The sequence below is a fragment of the Brachyhypopomus gauderio genome, chromosome 5, assembly GCF_052324685.1.
Source record: "Brachyhypopomus gauderio isolate BG-103 chromosome 5, BGAUD_0.2, whole genome shotgun sequence".
NCBI lineage: Eukaryota > Metazoa > Chordata > Actinopteri > Gymnotiformes > Hypopomidae > Brachyhypopomus > Brachyhypopomus gauderio.
Window position 1 is genome coordinate 22447356 of NC_135215.1, and position 18864 is coordinate 22466219.

The window sequence follows — 18864 nt, forward strand, 5'->3', positions numbered from 1 at the left end:
TATTATGTCTAAATATCTAGTTAGTGTCACGGTGAGGCGGCCCCCTACCGGTCGCCTCCGTCCACAGCGGCTGTGTTGTTGTTGTTTTGTGACGTCGTGTACGCCCCTCAGGTGGGCGGAGCCCGTGATCCGTTCCCACCTGATGGTCGTTTGTCTGTCTATATATGTCTTGTCTTTGTACCAGTTGACCGCTGGTCATTATATCCTTAATTTGGATCTATTGCACGGGTTTTAGGCTTGCACACTTTATATTAAACCATCCTTTTTCCCTGAGACTTGGCGTGATCGCTTCCTTTTTGTTGCTCACACCTGCCCGTCACAGAATGACCAGCCACCCTTCGGAAGCCGCCGAGTCTCTTTTTCTTTCTCCTTCGTTCGTGGTCATGTCTCGTGGTAAGTGTTTGTCTGCGTGGTGTTTTGTGAAGAGTTCCGCCGTGCTTTTGTGTTGTGTGTGCACGGCGAGGACCAGGGCTGTCTGCTCTGGGAAAAACTCTTCGTGTTTGTTGTCTGTTTGTTTGAAGAGCTCCGCCGTGCCCGTGTTGTGTGTGTGGCACGGCGAGGACCAGGGCAGTCTCCCTGGGTATGCTCTTCGTCTTGTGTGGTGTCTGTGTACGTATGAATGGTAACGTTGGTCAGTGTGCGTCGCTCGTTTGTGTTTGTGTTGAATGTTTCATGTGTGACGCGGGTACCGCTCATCACCGTCGCCTCGCTCCCCCGTCGTCTTGTGTTTAATGTGGGGGAGCGACTGCGAACCTGAGCGGCGCGTCAGTGTCTACCGAGCGTGCACGTAAGGATCCCGTTCCGTTCGTTGTTTGTGCACAGTTTTGTTTGTCTAGTTATTTGCGTGTGTGTTTTGTCCTAGCGTGTTGTCTACTGTTAAGTGTAATTCCACGCTTGCTCCTCCCCTTAAATGTGTGTTTGGGAGGGGGGCGGTTGTGGTCCCGTGCCACTGGGTATGGCACGGAGGGCGTCTGAGGCGCGTTTGTGTTCTATGTTGGTGTTGGGGTGTGTGTGTGTGTGTGTGTTGTTTCTGTGCAGGTGCTTCCCCCTGGCGGTGTCGTGGTGTTCCTGGACCTTGTGGGGGTCTCCACCTGGCAGGAGTCCCCTTGTGTTGTGGGGTGACCGGAGCCCGGTCATGAAGAGCCCCTCCCTAGAGGGCTGGGGCCCCCGGATGTTTGGGGACCATGGGGCTCCGGTCTGAAAAGCTCCTGCTGAGGGAGGAGATCCTCCCTCCTGCCCGGGGTGACCAGGAGGCCCTTGGGGCTGCTCCCTAGCCCGCGTCGGGGGTGCTCTGGGCCTCGGTCTCTGGCGCTCCTGGGTTGGGTGGAGGAGTCCACCTTGTGATGAGGGACCCCGGGAAGGGTTGGCTCCCCCAGGAGGCTGGGGTGACCCCTAGCAGAAGGCAGGGGTCAGCTCTGGGAGGAGGTAGGTCCAGGAGGTGAAGAAGCCACGCCTCGGGGAGGTAACCTGCACACACACATACGCTAAGGACGACATATGAGCCATAGCTCCTCGTCCTCACACCTGTGGGGCTCACCGGCCAAGGGCCGGTTAGGGTGCGAGGGCCCTGTGACCGACCGGGGCGTGGTTATGTGTTGTTAACGGCCCAGTCGGTCCAGGGTCCCGCCCAGGGAGGTGAGCTGACTAACGTTATGTGTTTTGTGTTTCAGCTCGTGGACTGCAGGAGGTGTGTCCCTGCCTGTCCTTGCCTTCCTGCCCCTTCGTGTTGTTGTGCAGCCGCTGTGTGCCACACACCCAGTGGAGGGGAGTGCGGCTTGGTGGGGGGGTCTGTCACGGTGAGGCGGCCCCCTACCGGTCGCCTCCGTCCACAGCGGCTGTGTTGTTGTTTTGTGACGTCGTGTACGCCCCTCAGGTGGGCGGAGCCCGTGATCCATTCCCACCTGATGGTCGTTTGTCTGTCTATATATGTCTTGTCTTTGTACCAGTTGACTGCTGGTCATTATATCCTTAATTTGGATCTATTGCACGGGTTTTAGGCTTGCACACTTTATATTAAACCATCCTTTTTCCCTGAGACTTGGCGTGATCGCTTCCTTTTTGTTGCTCACACCTGCCCGTCACAGTTAGGACAAAACTAGAGTGCTCAATGAACTAAATTATAATCACTGTAACTCCGGAATATCATCTGTAGCGTCTTTATGCGTGTGCAAACGAGGGGACTCTGAATTCGGCACAACACGTTCGTTTGAAAAAAATTCTCCGTCGTGCCTGCTGCTTGCATGTGTTAAATGAAATTGAGCATTGAGTATCATTACCGATTACAAAACGCACCAGGCTCTCAACAAGATGTGCGATGCGGTGACATGTCAGTCATCTGGGGGGGCACTTGGGGTGGCCAATCAGAATTCAGGGGGGCCCAGTGCCACCCCGGCCCCTGCTTTGGCTCTGCCTATGGCTCCACCACCTCTAACAATGCAGTTTGTAAGGATGTACGAATCATTGGGTTGATCCAGACCAATGTGCCACTACATTAGTAAGGCACATTTTTGCATCACAGATTATTTGCACGTTTATGGAATTAAAGTGCTTTCTATTCACATAAGCAAATTCCTCCTCAGATGGGGCCTTCATAGAAGTCGATCGCTCCGATTATATTAGGGAAACCGGCTATCGCTGCAAATTGTGCTTTAATGTTTGCCTGGTCAACCGCTTCATATAGGAACTTTATATACCTAGCTGACATGCAGATGATCCCATCCAAAACAGCTGGCATGGCCCGGCTCAGAGATGACTGGGATATCCCCGACCGGTCTGCCAGTTCTCTTTGAAACGAGCCAGTCGCCAGGAAACCGAGCGTTGTCGCTGGTAATGCGCAACTCCTCGCGTTTCTCTCTCCAAAACTGGACCCAACTCAACACAAGAGGACAGTTCTTGGAAATCTGAAACGGCTTATAAGCCACTCATCATCATGGGCTAAAGAATCATAATGGTCATGGAAAATGCGCTCTCGGCGAATTCGGCCATTAACAATATCTTCCAGTAATGCCAACGCTGCCATCTAATTTAATGCATGTTTATATAATCTAGGCTAAGTGGAAACACGTTGAATGATTATTTCAGTAAGGCAGTGAAATTGTCTGATTAATTTACTGTTTAATTTTCTGATTAATTTGCTTTATTCTACCCAATAAGGGCTTACTACAATGTGTGCGTGAAGGATATATTAATAGTTGTAATTTCAATGCATCACCTCTAAGTGTCGCTAATTGACGAAAACACATTAGAAACATGCGTACGCCAGAGGTGAAGGTGTCGTAGGTGTACGCACTTTCTCACGTTCAAATCACATTTCGTACATCTGACCGTTTGCGTGAAACATAGCGTACGCAATGTTTTTGTGCGTACGCACCGTTCGTACATGAGGCCCCAGGTCACTATATATCACTTCTACACTGCTGGTTAATGGAGTGGCACAACAACTTTCCACTCTGGTACCCCTATGTTTCTCCCTGCTTCCAGAAGACTTTCAAGCTAACCTTGCCTCCCTCAAGATCACCTAAGCTTACATGTGTTAATCTTTCTAACATATGTAACATCAGCAACAGTCCCAGTAGAACATCTCTGGTTTGTTAGTGCTGGATGAAATTGCTTCCTTTGACTTTTTCTTATAAATCTTAGTATGTCTTATCATGACTTATTAGGTTAACTGATAAATTCTTGAATAAATTGACCCTAATTAGCAACCCTATTTTGTCTGTCTGTCCGTCTGTCTCTTACCCGCTCAGGACCCCCAGAACCAAGTTAAGAACAAAAAATGAGCCAATGATGATTAGAGTAACAAAATAAAGCCAGGGCCAGGAGTTCCCTACAGCGTCATTTACCTGGGAACAGAGGGAGAGAGCGAACAAGAGATGAGAGATGAAGATGGAGAGACAGAGGGGGAAGGACAGTTAGCAAATGACTCAAAATATCATAACGGGCTTGTCTTTTCATTGAATGGTGTGTCCTCTGCCTCTTTCACTGCCTCTTAGTCCTTTCTCCTTGGGGAGGATACCTGTTACAAGGTTCATTGTTTTTCAAAGCTTGTCCACAGACTACAAAAAGTATAGCGCACACACACAGACAACACACGCGTGTACAAGTTGCTTACCCGCTCAACACCCCCAGAACCAGATTTAGAACGAAAAAGGATCCAAAGATGACCAGACTGACAAAATAGACCCAGGGAAGTTCATAGCCCATAGCATCCTGCATCTGAAGGAAGGAGGAAGGAAGCTCAGTTATGAAAAAGGGGTGGTGTAAGAGTGTGGGAAGGGAGGGTGGTTGGGATGAGGTGTGAGAAACTCAAGAGGCAGAAAAGCTTATAGGAGAAAAGCCTTAAGCAACTACTTTAGGGACACTTAGAAAACAATGACTTGAAAAGTACACTCTCTCTTGGTGTGAACAGAGTCGAAAATCACCGTACCAAGAATGATTCTTCACTTTACATGTGCTTTTTTAAGGAGCTGTGAGGATATCTCATAAAGCAATGAATAGACTGTTTGTTACCATGGAGGAGAGGAGAACACACATCTCGGTAGTAAACTTCTTATGACTGATACCATATAACAGAATGAAGTGATAAACCCTGGCAAGGTTAATAAAGTTGGATTATTGTAATAAAATTATGATTTGCTTAAGTAATTATTGGAAAACTAAAAAAAATCTGAGCCTTAGTGCTGTTATATGAGGGGAGCAGCCCAGATAGAAGCAAAGAACAATTAGGTCAGAGGGAGGAGGTTGATGGCGGTTGAAAGTGTGGGGTAGTTAAAATTGTTGCTTCACCTGGTTAAAAAAGAACACATGGGAAAAAATGGAAGTGGAATGTTGTGTGGCCACAATGTAATTTCAATAAGTGGGACTGGCACAATCTCATATGGACATATTCACATGATATTTTTATGTAAAATATTTAGTTTCCTGTAGACAAAATATCACTATGTGCAAGAGATACTCTTTTGTTCTTGTGTCTCAGTCTTTTTTTAGCAGTATTTGCAACAAATATGTGTGGCTGAGCACAGCACAAGTGTGAAATTTATAGACAAGTGATATTATTTACTGCTTTCATGGTCTCAGTGGAGAAAGAAATATGGTCTCTGCGGTTGTATCATACTTCGCCTCTGGTGTTGTTCACAGACATGCATTGGATGATGGTCACAGCTTCTCTATTTGGACTAAGCAAGCTGGACTGATAGTTCTCATATCAGCATTGGACATGGTTCATGGATGTTCACAATATTTAGACTGCGCTCAGATTCATGGGCAATCAAATGTGATCCAGACCCATTTCATGTGTGAATTTTTAATTCTAAGATATGTTTTTAGAATGTTCATGTCTACAAATGTAAACATACTGCTATGATCAGATATTCTGTCTCATTGACAAGGCAGATGTAATCCTAGCTATAGATTTTGTTTGTAACTTTTATGATTAAAATATAGATACCCACAGTTATATTTCTGCAGAGCGATTGAGTTTTTCTCCACAATTTTGTCATAGACTGAAATAGTCTGCAAGCAACTCAAACTACCCCACCTTCCAATTTAAGCAACACACATATGCAAACAAACACACACTCACTAGTTTAGAATCAAATAAAATTTTAGATCTCATGTGAAAGAAGTGTGCTTATGTATCACTGAAGTACTAGCTTGCCATCTTGTGACACAATATAGTAACATATCTCCCTGGCCATCTATACTGAAATTGAATGGCACACAGCAGTGAGCGACCTCTGTTTTAATGCTGTTAGTGTGTGATATGCATTATGTGCTATACTGTGTCATTTTTGTCCAGACTCAGACCAGACCCACCCAGTAGAGGACATCCGTCCAGCCCTCCATAGTGATGCACTGAAACACTGTCAGCATGGCAAAGGCAAAGTTATCAAAGTTTGTGATGCCGTCGTTTGGCCCCTCCCATCCCACGTAGCACTGTGTGATATTGGGTGGGGAACAGTGCCGCCCATGGGCTGATGAGTTTGGGGCGCAGGGTGCAGGCTTCTCCTCAGATATAGCACCTAGGGTAAGGCCAATACAGATTTATCTCATTCTTTCATCTGCACAAAAACAATATATGTTGCCAGGATATACAAAAAAAGAAAGTTAAACTCCCATAAACATGGCAATTCTTATTAATATCTAATAATAATGATTAACAATAATATAATCAATATTCATATCAAACACACCAATATTCATTTTTCTGTGGTTATATTGCACTTCCTACTCCTAACAGGCCCTGAAAGACAACAAGGAACTTAGTCTTCCAAATTTCTCTTGAATTCCAGTTACCAGTGGAACTTGAAGTGTTTTGCTGGTTTATTCATATGGATCTATAACTTCTCAAACTATATCTATATAGTTATATCTATAACTTTTTTTTTTTTGCAAATTTTTTTTAAGTGTGATTGAGAAAACATTGTACATGATTTTGAGAGAATTGATGGCATCTTGTAATGCTCCAAGTTTGTTAATGAGGCAGTTTGGCAGTGGGCATGGAGCTGACCTTTCTGTCCATCTCTGATGAAGAAGCATGTGCGATGCATCTTTCCCATGAAGAGTTCCAGGCCAATGATGGCATAGATGATGATGACGAAGAGGACAAGCAGGGCGATATGCAACAGGGGAACCATGGCTTTAATAATGGAATTCAACACCACCTGTAAACCTGCAAACATACAGGCACATAAGGTTAAGGTCACACTGTTGTGCCAATTTTATTACAATTGTGGGGTGCTTTATAACACCTCAGCTGCAGCTACACACACAGCATACAGCTGGACATGGTGTAGAAATGTGACCACAAAAAAACATTCATCTGTCCATTTGGAGAGTGCTGGGTGCATGCATGCACTGCTGCATCTGGGCAGGGGCCTCTGATTATGAAATATCTCGGATACATTGTGTGTCTGCTAATCCTTCAAAGGGCAACTCACCAATGCATTCCCTAATTCACCCCATTCAATTTATGGTGTAGGGCTGTTTTGTTTGTGAATTACTCACTGGGCACTCCAGACACCAATCGTAGAGGTCTCAGCACTCTGAATGCACGCAGGGCCTTCACATCAAATCCTGCTGCTTTTCCTCCGATTGGCGTTCCTCCATCCCCTTTTGTGGCCTGCTCTAATATAGCACTAAACAACCTGAGAGCAAGAGGAAGAGTAAACAATAAGATGATGTGTTGAGATATGACATATTAAATCAAATAACCACATAGTCAGACCTCCAACCAAAATGTTTTGAGACAAGGCCAGTCTCACATGCTGGCTGGCCCATAGGTCATGGCAGCCGGACCCCAAGCCCGTGCTTCCTCTAAATCCCTGCAGGCTCTCCTCTAAGTCAGTTACAGCCCAAAAATGGTTTTGCCAGTGATGGAACCCAGGAACGCTGGTATAGTATTCTATTCCTTTGGTGCTTCGCAGTTGGTTCCTAGTGGTAGTAGCTCTACTGATAATAGTTCTGGGACATCTAGAATTTTGTTAGGCATTGCAAGGAACCCCTTCAACAGAGCCAGCAAGACTTGTATTGGTGTGCTTTGTCTTCCTTTATCTTATGCCACCAGCATGTTACACAAATATTCCTGTTTTTCCATCTAATATTTATCTCGTTACAAGTGACCACTTCCATTTGTGACCTGCTTCTGTTTGTCCTGTGTTACTGCTACTGATACAGTGGAAATTAGATTGAAAATGTTCAAATATTCTCCCATGCATTCATCTTATGCCACCAGCATGTTACACAAATATTCCTGTTTTTCAACCTAATATCTATCAACTGCAATGTATGGTCTATTACCATGGACAATTCATGGGAATTTCATTCACTTGGAGCATAATTATAATGAATGTCTAGTGACAGTTGCAAAAGCAATCCATAAATGTTTATGCTGAACATGTGTTTTGTAAATGTCACGGTACGGCGCCCCCCTACTGGTCGCCCCCGTCTACAGCAGCAGCTTGTCCTGTGGGTGTGGCATTATGTTCGTCCCTCAGGTGGGCGGAGCCCGCGATCCGTCTCACCTGAGGGTCGTTTGTTCGTCTATATATGTCTTGTCTTTGTACCAGTTGACTGCTGGTTATTATATCCTTAATTCGGATCAGTTCACGGGTTTTGGTTTGCGCACTTTACATATTAAACCATCCTATTTCCCTGAGACTTGGCGTGATCGCTTCCATTTATTTTCGCTCACCCTACCCGTCACAGTAAAGCACTATCCTTTCAATTTAATTTCAATTCCAGAAAAGTGTTTGTAGATTTATATTTTCAGTCGATGCTGTATGTTGTAACATTGTGTTTTTTTCTCTTTCTATTTTTTGTCAGCTCCATTTTTCTGTTTACCACCCTGATTTTTTACTTTGTATTATTCCATCGATGATTATTGGATTGCCTTTAATAGTGACGTCACTGTAGGCCGTGCCAGCCCACTTTATTTCAATGCATGCGATTGTCATTGCTGTGCTATTGACATTAAAGATTCCATGGTACCATACTCCATGTCTTCTGCATCTCATCTCATGCATGTCATCTCATTACAAGTGACTTCACTTCCATTTGTGACCTGCTTCTGTTTGTCCTGTGTTACTGCTACAGATGACAGATGACTACTTAAAAACTCTTTAGCATTCTTATTTCCTTCATCTTCTATATTATTTTTCTCTCATGACCACTCTGAACAGGACAGGACATAAAACTTATTTACACAGTTTGAGGCTCTGTGAATTATTCTAGTAGCACTGTAAGACAAGAAATCTCACTGTATGTCTCACTCAAACACTGCCCACCACAACATTATCATGAGCTTAAAGTATTATTAGAAAAGGACAATATTGTTGTGCCTTTGAAGAACAGTTTGATGTATTTAAAGTACAGGTTATCAGTGGGCTCCATGAAATTTAAAATTACTTTCTCCTTCCACCACAGTCTCATCAGTGTGTCCTAAAGTCAACAGTGAACTCCTTTGCTTCACTAACATTGTTAAGTAGCTAACACAAGTTGCATTAGCTCAGATTTTTGCTCAGTGCATAGATCAATGCACTGTATGAAGGTATGAAGGTATTTGCAACTTACCAAACAAAAATTGGTATTTGTATTAGCTCTGGAACACTAGATACAGCATTTGTCTTATGGTAAATCTTAAGCAAGCAAGCAAGCATTACTCCTAAGTGCTGTGTATGTGTGTGGTATTGTTTCTTAACCCTCCTTGTGGATTACCAGGATGTAGTGGAGACAGCCAAGTATTTCTTCACTATCACCACAGAGAGGAACCCGTCCCCCAGAGTGTAAGAAACTGACTCATCTAAATCCCTTTTATTGTATGTAAAGGCAAACATGGGCTATTCAAGCATCACCAGGCTCCAAGGAATACTCATTCACAATGATTTTCGTCTCCCAAAGCTTAGAATTCTAACCTTATCTGATCTCCAGAGCTTGGGAGAAAGGCCATCAAAGGGCTCTGGTCAGAAACAACCTTCCTCTGAAGGACACAGGGCTCACAACTCAGGAAGGACCTACACTCATAAAACTCTAAATTACAGCCTTATCTGATTCCCCAAGGTTTAAACCCAATTTACAACACCTTGGAAGTCCTGTGTTAAAATCCAGAACTGAAGATGCAAATATTTCAGCGATCTTTATAACACCAAATGTGAACTGTACACGGAATAGGAGTCCGGCCTACTGGAACCAGCTCGGCGAACTTAATCTAAAGACACCAAACTGGACAATTTTCCAACCAAGGAAAGGGTAATTATTCCTAAAACCAGTATTCAGTTTTCCAGCCCTTAAGGAACCAGAACAAAGGACATTATGAACATTGGAACATTATGTGATCTGTGGTCGATATAAAGACACAACTTATGATCATTCATGTACTCAGTATAAGTGATTTTATCAGTTATTGTATAATCACCCCACATTGATGCATATCCATGTATTCTTGTGTATTTCAGTAGTTAGATATACATGTCCTTGAAGTTTTGAACTGTATTGTGAATGCATGCATGCATATATTCCTATATGCATATATATATATTCCTGTGTGTCCTGCTATTTTAGACATGCATGCTCATTAATTCTGTGTTAGAGTCATAGAGACCTGCGTATTCCCATATTCATGTGCTGCATTATTTTAGACTCATCAATATACTTGTATTCCGGTGGTAGTATTTTAGATTGATGTATAACCAAGTATCAACATGTAATGTGCTATATTAGGCATATGCATATCTATGTATTAATTTGTGTGTTATTCATCAAATGTAAGCATTTTCATGTGTGCTTGTGTGACCTCAGATTCATGCCTGTCTGTGCATTATGTGTCATTTATTGTCCAAAAGTGGAAATTAAGAATGGCTCAATATGTAGGCTGGTAGAATCAAACTAATACTTATTTAGGCAGAGTATGAAAGTCAATTTATTTAGGAATAGGGAATTCCCTTTGTCTTGAAATTGTGCTAGTCTGCCTTTCCTCACCTGTTAACTGGACCTGGGGGGGAAGGGCAGTTGGCACAACTCTCTTGCTAAAAGTTTTCGCTAAATTAGCCACCACAGTAGTGAACAAACTTTGAACGCGAATCAGTTGGTACACCTTCACCCCAGGACTCACACACAGATGTGCCCGGACTACATCACAGTAAGACGCTCAGAGTTCACATGCTGCTTTGGGGTTGCCAGCTCAATCTGTTGTCTCCCAATTACTTCTCTCCCAGAGCCCGGTTTCCTTCTAAGACTTCGTGCCCTTCCCTGGGTCCTACGCTAGTTAGAGATGTCTTAGGTTAGCCATATAATAATACATTTAAAATCCCATGACCGTTGATAGTTGCTTATTATCCTGTTGTGTTTAAACCATATTCCACCTATTTCTGTTATCACAATATTGGATCCTGAGCAATCAGGATGGTGCCCCGTTCATAATTCGTAAGTAACCAGTGTATTCGCTACAAGGACTACAACTGCATTATCAGCAAACCAGATGATTGAGTTTGTGATGTGCTTGGCAAATTATAAGGGACCGGTCAGTACAGTACATGACTATAAGCAAAGCTCTGTGAGGGAATTTATGCCATTTTGCTAATGTCATTTAAGATTACAAAAGAACATTATGATTTAGTACATGTCCTTTTGATTAGCAGAAGGACTTTTAATAGTGATTCTGTATATTGTAACTGGCGTCAGAAGAATGTGCAGAAACAGAAAGCTTGTGTATTTACATTTACATTTATGGCATTTAGCAGACGCTCTTATCCAGAGCGACTTACAAAAGTGCTATGTAGTTGCTTGGAATCTCCAAGGTAGAATAGATAGTCCTGAACACAAGGTACTCTAAGCTGGAAAAACCAGTTGTGTACAACTGATACATCAGTTTCTTCCGCTAAAAAGAGGAATGCTCCATATTAGGAGTAATGCACGTGAGATGAAAACTGTCTACCGTGCATTCTCCCCCCTCAATTTCTCAGTGTGCCCAAATGTACTGTAAACATGTGATAACGGAATAAATGAGATTGGACTGCCCTCTCTCCTCAGAGTTCTTGTTCTAGATGAGACTCTCATGCTTTTTTACTTTTTAAATAAAACTCTTTTTTAACCATGTCTGAGTCCTCATCTATTTACAGGAAAATTTCACAACAGCTCTAAACCAGATGGCCCAATCAGGACGTAAGAAATGTACTTACATCTGGTGGTGTACCACAACCACAATCTTAGTGAGCAGTGTGGGAAATACAGCATTAAAGGCTGAACTAAAGTCATCTGTTTTGTTAGAAACAAAAAGCAGGCTCTGTGAAAGTTATTTGTTTTGCCAAGGCTGCTATTTAAATATGGAGCTTTAGAACTGCACTGTCCTACAGAAAAACATGTTAGGACTTCCGGTTTGACTCGACATGGTGTAGACGTGTGGTTTGAGTCTCCATGAGGCAATCATTCATATAATTAAATAAGGCACCTTTCATTTTTAACATAACATAACATAAACTTTATTGATCCCTGAAGGGAAATTCAGTTTCCCCAGGACCCGGTGTAAAGCACCGAGAACCTAGAGTGGCCACACATCAAGAGAGCGCCGCCATACAGATTACGGGATTTTTCTTTCTTATTTCTTCTGTATTTCGTTTAGCTCTACACTGTCTTTAGTTACTTTTGACCATTCATGGTAGCATCACAATGTCTACCAAAGCGAGCAAAACAACTGGTTTGACAGCGCCACTTTTCCAATCTACTCATCCCCGACTACTGCCGCTGTGACTACACAGAGAGAAGCGCACTCCCATGGATGATCCAATGGATATATCAGCATTGAAGACCGAACTGGTTCAAGCTTTTGTCACTGAAATGCAAACGACTATCGGACCACCATTCAAAGATCAGAAAGGAGTTTTCCAGGGATTTCACAATGATAAACTCAGAATTTGCAAATATACAGAAAATGGTGGCAGGTATTGAGCAATCAATGTTGGTGTGTATGGATGATGTGGTTGATTAAAAAGGCAAAGTTGAGTTTTTGGCCAATTAGTTACCTAAACTAGACGCAAAATGCGAAGACCTAGAGTCTAGATCTCGCCGTCAAAATCTAAGGCTCATTGGTATTCCGGAGGACTTGGGATTTACGGTGTTGGCCTCTAACATTGCTAAGCTTTTACAGGAGGCCTATTCTCTGGATGAGTGTCCGCGGGTGGACAGGGCTTATCACTCCCTGGCTCTGAAACCTCCAACCCGTGGGCTGTCCTTGTCCTATCATAGCCTGTCTTCACTACTCTGAAGACTGCGTGTCCTAGCTAAGACAAGATGAATGCAGCAAGCTACAGCGTCCGGCATGATGTTTTCAGGGTTCCCCGATTTTACTGCTAAGGTGGTGTGGGCTCGTGCAGCATTTAACGCCATATGTAATCAATTTCGATCTGTAAAAGAGGTGAAGTGCGAACTCTTCTACCCTGCACACCTAAAAATAAAATAACAGGACAGGCAAAAAGTTGCTTCTTGGTAAGCAACAAATTTTAAGCATTTAAATAAAAGCATTTGACATTTCCAGCTTAGAATAATTAGTTTAAAACATGGGTAATTGTTAAATTACTTAGGAAACAGCAGCTATGCGCTCAAGACGTGGCTAATGACCCTTTGTAATCCACAGACTGACCGGAAGTAGAGATACAATTCTCTCCATTCTCGCACCCGGTCAGCCGTGGAGAGGGTGATTGGGCAGCTGAAAAGCCAGTGGCGCTTTGCCACAATGTGCCAAACAAACATTTTTCCGCGACTCTACCTCATTCAGGAGCATTTCCACTTTCACATTCGGTGAAGTTCCTCTTCTTTCCCCGTTTAGACATGGTTTGTGATAGATCAGAGAGGAAACTTTTCCAGTGCAGGGCAAATTTAAATTAATTTGCATATTTATAGGGGGGCGTGTCACAGTGTGCGCTCAATTCCACGTTGATTGGGATGTACAAAAGAAATGTGTGTGGATTCCGGCGTACACACGGTTTGATACATCTGGATTTTTTTTATGCGTATGCCATTTTCTGGATTTGTACATATGCCAATTTTTTGCAAGAAATCCTCGCAAGTCTTTGTACATGATGTCCCAGGTCACTACGTGATGCTGGTGGAGGAAAACGTTTCCTGACTCGCTCATCCAAAACACCCCAAAGTGGCTCAATAATATTTAGATCTGGTGATTGTGCAAGCCATGGAAGATTCAATTTCACTTTCATGTTCATCAAACCAATCGTTCACCAGTCTTGCTGTGTGTATTGATGCATTGTCATCCTGATACATGGCACCGTCTTCAGGATACAATTTTGAACCATTGGATGCACATGGTCCTCCAGAATGGTTTGGTAGTCCTTGGCCCAAACCATCACTGATCCACCCCCATGTTTCTGGGCATGCAACAGTCTGGGTGGTATGCTTCTTTGGGGCTTCTCCACATCGTATCTCTCCCGGATGTGGGGAAACCAGTAATGATGGACTCATCAGAGAACAATACATGTTTCACTTTGTCCACAGCTCATGATTTGCACTACTGAAACTGACGCTTGGCATTGGCTTGAGTGACCAAAGGTTCAGTGTGTTCATTTCGTCTTCTATTGACAATTTTATTGCTAGGGTTAGATGAATAAATAAAAGACAGCAAAACTTCATACTCCCCTGCTATGGGACAAATTATTTCCTTTTTTGCATATGTTAACAGAACCCAAAAAAGCAATGTACAAACCCTGTTGTCGCAAATTGAGGATGTGCATCATTTGATTACTCTTGGCCCCACCACAACCTTATTGAAACGCCATACTGAGCTTCAGGCCGAAATCAATCTCATCACAACTCATCACAATTATTATGAATATGGGGACAAACCATCTAGGCTTCTGGCCAACCAGTTAAAGAGGCAGGCATCATCCATCTTGTTTCCTGCATTAAAGACTCTGCAAACATTTTACATTCCAACCCTACTATTCTAATCATTATTGCTCAGAGTAATCTTCAGACTCTGAAATTATGCCCCTTTTTTGCTCAATTGACCTTTCCTGCTGTCGATCCACTAAGGGCAGAGGATCTTGACCAACCGTTAAAGTTGGAAGAAATCATGGGGTCAATTAAAGCTTTGCAATTTGGCAAGGCCCCAGGCCCAGACAGCTTTCCTGTAGAATTTTATAAGAATTTCTTAGACAAGCTGCCCCCCTTTTACAAAAGGGAAAATATCCTCTTTCATGCTCCTCATATAGACCTCTTTCCCTGCTAAATGCTGGTGCAAAAAATCTGCATCTGGATAATGTACTCCCGGATATAATATTGCCTTTTCTTTTCTTTAACGTTCACTCCTCAATGTGATTTTTTCCAATCACACCTACACTTCACCCGACTTTTAAATTTAACTCAATGCAGAGAAGGCCTTTGACCAAATACAATGGGACTATTTATTTAAGGTACTACATAAATTCAGTTTCAAACAAATTTATTTCCTGGATAAAGCTGCTATATCACTTAATTACTTGCTTCATTCAAAGAGATTTCTCACTCTGGTATAGATTTAAAATGATCTTTATATGCAGATGATTTATTATTATATGTTACCAGCCTTGTCAAATTTCTTCCTTCCATACTGTCTCTCCTGGATGAATTTAGGTCTTTTTTGGGCTATAAGGTGAATGTTCACAAGAATTAATGTTTTCCTGGTAATACACTGGCAATGGTGTTGAACCATTCAACTATCCCCTTCAATTTTGCTCCCTCTGGGTTTATGTATTTAGGAATCCACGTTACTTGCACTTTATCCTCTCTCTTTTTTTCCAATTTTACCCCTTTACTAAACAAGCTCAAAACAGACCTAAACCGGTGGAGAGCTCTTCTGTTAACACTGCTGGGGAGAATAAATATATCATATTTTCTGGACTATAGAGCGCACCTCAATAAAAGCTGCACCTACCAAGTTTTTATTTAATGGAAAATGTTGTATAAGCCGCACCGGGCTATAAGCCGCATAGATCTACTGAACTTGTCACGGCCTCCGACCCAGGGAACTCCAATTCCCAGCATGCTCAACCACAAAGGCGGAGATCCGCCTCCCCAGAGTATTAGCCAGCTGTAACCAATTAGCTTGTTCTATATAAGATCAGTCATGCTTGTGCATCGTTGCGAAGTATTGCCGACATTCCATTGAAAGCGTACCAAGCCTTATTTGTATATGATTCTCTGGTTTGACCTGTTTAGTGTTTCCCGTATTTCTCCCTCTTGGATTAGCCCTCTGGTACCTCTGCTCGTTTGGATTGCTTTTGTGTACAAACCTGGACTGCCCTCGACCTCTCTTTGGATTGCCCTGTTAACATTAAACCGTTATTCATTTAAAGTCTGCGAGCGTCTGAGTTGCATCATGTTTCCAGCATCACAGAACTGAATACAGTGAGTCTCCCCGTCTTAATTATTTTACATAAAATACACATTGGCTATACCAAAGTTTACCAAAATGTTTTCACTTGAAATTACTGACAGATCCATAAGAAAATATTGCTTTATTCATTTAAGCATTAAATAATATACACTGTGTTAGGTCTTGGTTCAATAGGCTAAGTGCAATCATTTCAATATGTTTTAATAAACATTGAACCAGTCCGGCCCTCAGCTTGTAGCAAATTTGGTTTTTTGGCCCTCGGTGTATTTGACTTTGACATCCCTGCCTTAATTACCAAAGTTCATATGGGATGGCAAGGTGGAAAGAATAAGAAGGTCCTTATTGCAAAGTTTCAGGTCGGATGGTGGACTTTCCCTTTCAAGTTTTTTGTATTATTACTGGTCAGCGAACATCAAGATCTGCAGTCACCAGATCTGCAGTGGTGTAAAATGGAGGCAACCAATTGCTCAACATATGGCTCTTGTGACACAAGATCTCGTCACACCCCTAGTTGTCAATTTTTAATATCCACTTTGAAAATGCTTCTTTTAAAATTAACTTTCAAGCAAAATTGATTGATTCAATGGGTATCACTCAGAATATGTTGGGTCTTACGCATAATTGTAACCATACTTTAGACTTGGTATTGACATAACCAGTTCATCAATACTTTACCGGATCTGACGAACAATGAGCTACCTGTGTGTGTATATATATATATATATATATATATATATATATATATATATATATATATATATATATATATATATATATGGCATTCTGGAACTCAGTTTAAATGGCAGCAAAAAGCATGAGCTCCTAAACTAAAACAAACATTTAAGGTATTTTCACCTAGAGAAATTTGAAATATAATCTATCGATGAGATAAAAGGATAGAAGAAACACCAGAGCATCTTCCGAGAACAAAACCGAAAGTTTATTTTTAACTACAGCCGAAAGTGAGTGGAACTTCAGCAGCGCACCGGTAAGGCAGAGCAACGGCTCAGCGTTTCTAATGGCAACAGAGTAGCAGCGACCGGACAGTTGTTAGCAAGCGCTAACACAACAAAACAACAAAAACAACAAAATAACGGTGCCGGTACATACAACTGACAACAGACAGACAGACGGTTAAGGACAACATCACCCAAAAATGAAAAAAAATAAAAAAACAGTTTCCAACGGCCATTCGCTAAGTAGAACTTACTTCCCTACCCAGCTAAGTAGAACTTATTTCCCTACCTACCAAACCATTGAGACTGTGTCTGTTAACCGTGGCAGATATAGGAATAACAGGGCGATATGTTTTAAAAATCTAATTAAAATTAAATTAAATAATCAACATGAAGTGAGCAGCAATATTAAGCTAAGGCTAGGACTTCTAAACATTAGATCGCTTGCATCAAAAGCTGTGATAGTAAACGAAATAATCTCAGATAACAGACTAAATGCACTCTGTTTAACAGAGACATGGGCTAGAGTAGACTAATATGTAAGTTTTAATGAAGCAGCTCCTCCTGGATACATTTATGTTCATCAGCCCCGTATCACAGGGCGTGGAGGTGGAGTAGCCACAATATATGACACAGATATAGGTTTTACTGTAAAACCAATCACCTCTATTAACTTATTTGAAGCATTGTTAGGTGAAATAGGCAATAATCTCATAGGCAGTGTTGTATAAAGTATTCGAGACCCATACTTGAGTAAAAGTACAAGTACTCTATCAAAATTTTTTTGTACTTAAGTATTGCAAGTAGTTTAGTCTAAAATGTATTACTCAAGTATTGAAAGTAAAAAGTACAAGTATTGTGTTTTGAATTAATTAAAGAAAGCCAACAAAGTTTGATTATCAATTGTTTTTATATATCACTTACAAAGATGTCAAAGATCACAAATACAAGTGTTCTGTATGTACTTTAAAAACTGGGGTTAACACTTAACCCGTACACAAAAAAACAGATAACCTATGTCCCGCTACGTCGTAGGTTTGACACAGAAGTACAAATTCGCCTTAATTTAGCTGAGAAAACAAGGTGTATTTTGGACGTAAAATCCGTCCTTTGGATTCTAAGGGTGAGCCTACTGCCCTGCGTTTACCCTCAATAAATGCCCTATAAAAACACTACACTATAAAAATGGACACATGATTAGTCAGCATGTCGCCTTTATTGCCAGCTAATGTTAAGTGAATTCTGCAGCACGCCATGAACATAATTAGGTTAGTTAGCTAAGATATTTAACCTAACTGCTGTTCTGTTACCAAACAAGTGCATGAATTCCACCTTGTAACTTTGCACGCACAAAAATCGAGAGTCGCACGACCTCGCGACGCGACCGCGCGCGGCCAACGCGCATTGGCGGATCCACCGCGATTGCGCCATTTTTGCCGCGCGGACCCTTGCACCAGTCACGACGTGTCAAGTGAACCTAGATTACAAAGCTCAAGTGTTCAGTGAAGGCAGCAGCAGAGTAAATGAGACGCGACCGGAGCATGCGCAGTTTTCTCATAGACAGCCTGATCGCTTGACCCGGTGACAGCGCCAGCTAACATGTTTATAATTGTAACGAGTAACTATACAGCACGTAAAAAATGTATCGGAGTAAAAGTATTAAACTGATGGAAAATATGTAGTGAAGTGGAAGTAGGAGAAAAAAAATAATACTCCAGTAAAGTACAGATACAGCATTTTAGTACTTAAGTACAGTAGTGAAGTAGTTCTACTTCGTTACTATACAACTCTGCTCATAGGCAATAAAACAAAGCTTAAACTAGTGACCATCTATCGACCACCGGGTCCTTTCTCAGAATTTCTTCAGGAATTTGCTGAGTTTCTTTCGGAGTTAGTCCTAACAATTGAAAGATTTGTAATTGTGGGTGATTTCAACATTCATTATGAAAATAAATCAGACCCACTGAAAACCGCGTTCGATTCCATCCTAGACTCAGTAGGTATAGCCCAGAATGTGACAGGGGCTACTCA

General features: G+C 42.1%; 1 protein-coding gene across 17 annotated transcripts in view; it reads right to left on the reverse strand.

Annotated features, from left to right (window-relative positions):
• Positions 1-18864, reverse strand: part of cacna1c (calcium channel, voltage-dependent, L type, alpha 1C subunit) — a 427514-nt gene that overhangs the window by 148151 nt on the left and 260499 nt on the right. For 15 of the 17 annotated variants that reach the window (XM_077006511.1, XM_077006509.1, XM_077006519.1 and 12 more), the window contains exons 5-8: positions 7006-7145; positions 6509-6670; positions 5815-6020; positions 4112-4215 (exon numbers count right to left, since the gene is read on the reverse strand). In XM_077006511.1, coding sequence (XP_076862626.1) covers positions 4112-4215; positions 5815-6020; positions 6509-6670; positions 7006-7145 — 612 coding nt within the window. Of the gene's footprint in view, positions 1-3738; positions 3843-4111; positions 4216-5814; positions 6021-6508; positions 6671-7005; positions 7146-18864 lie in introns of all 17 variants that reach the window. The other 2 variants (XM_077006517.1, XM_077006515.1) reach the window with 1 other exon arrangement.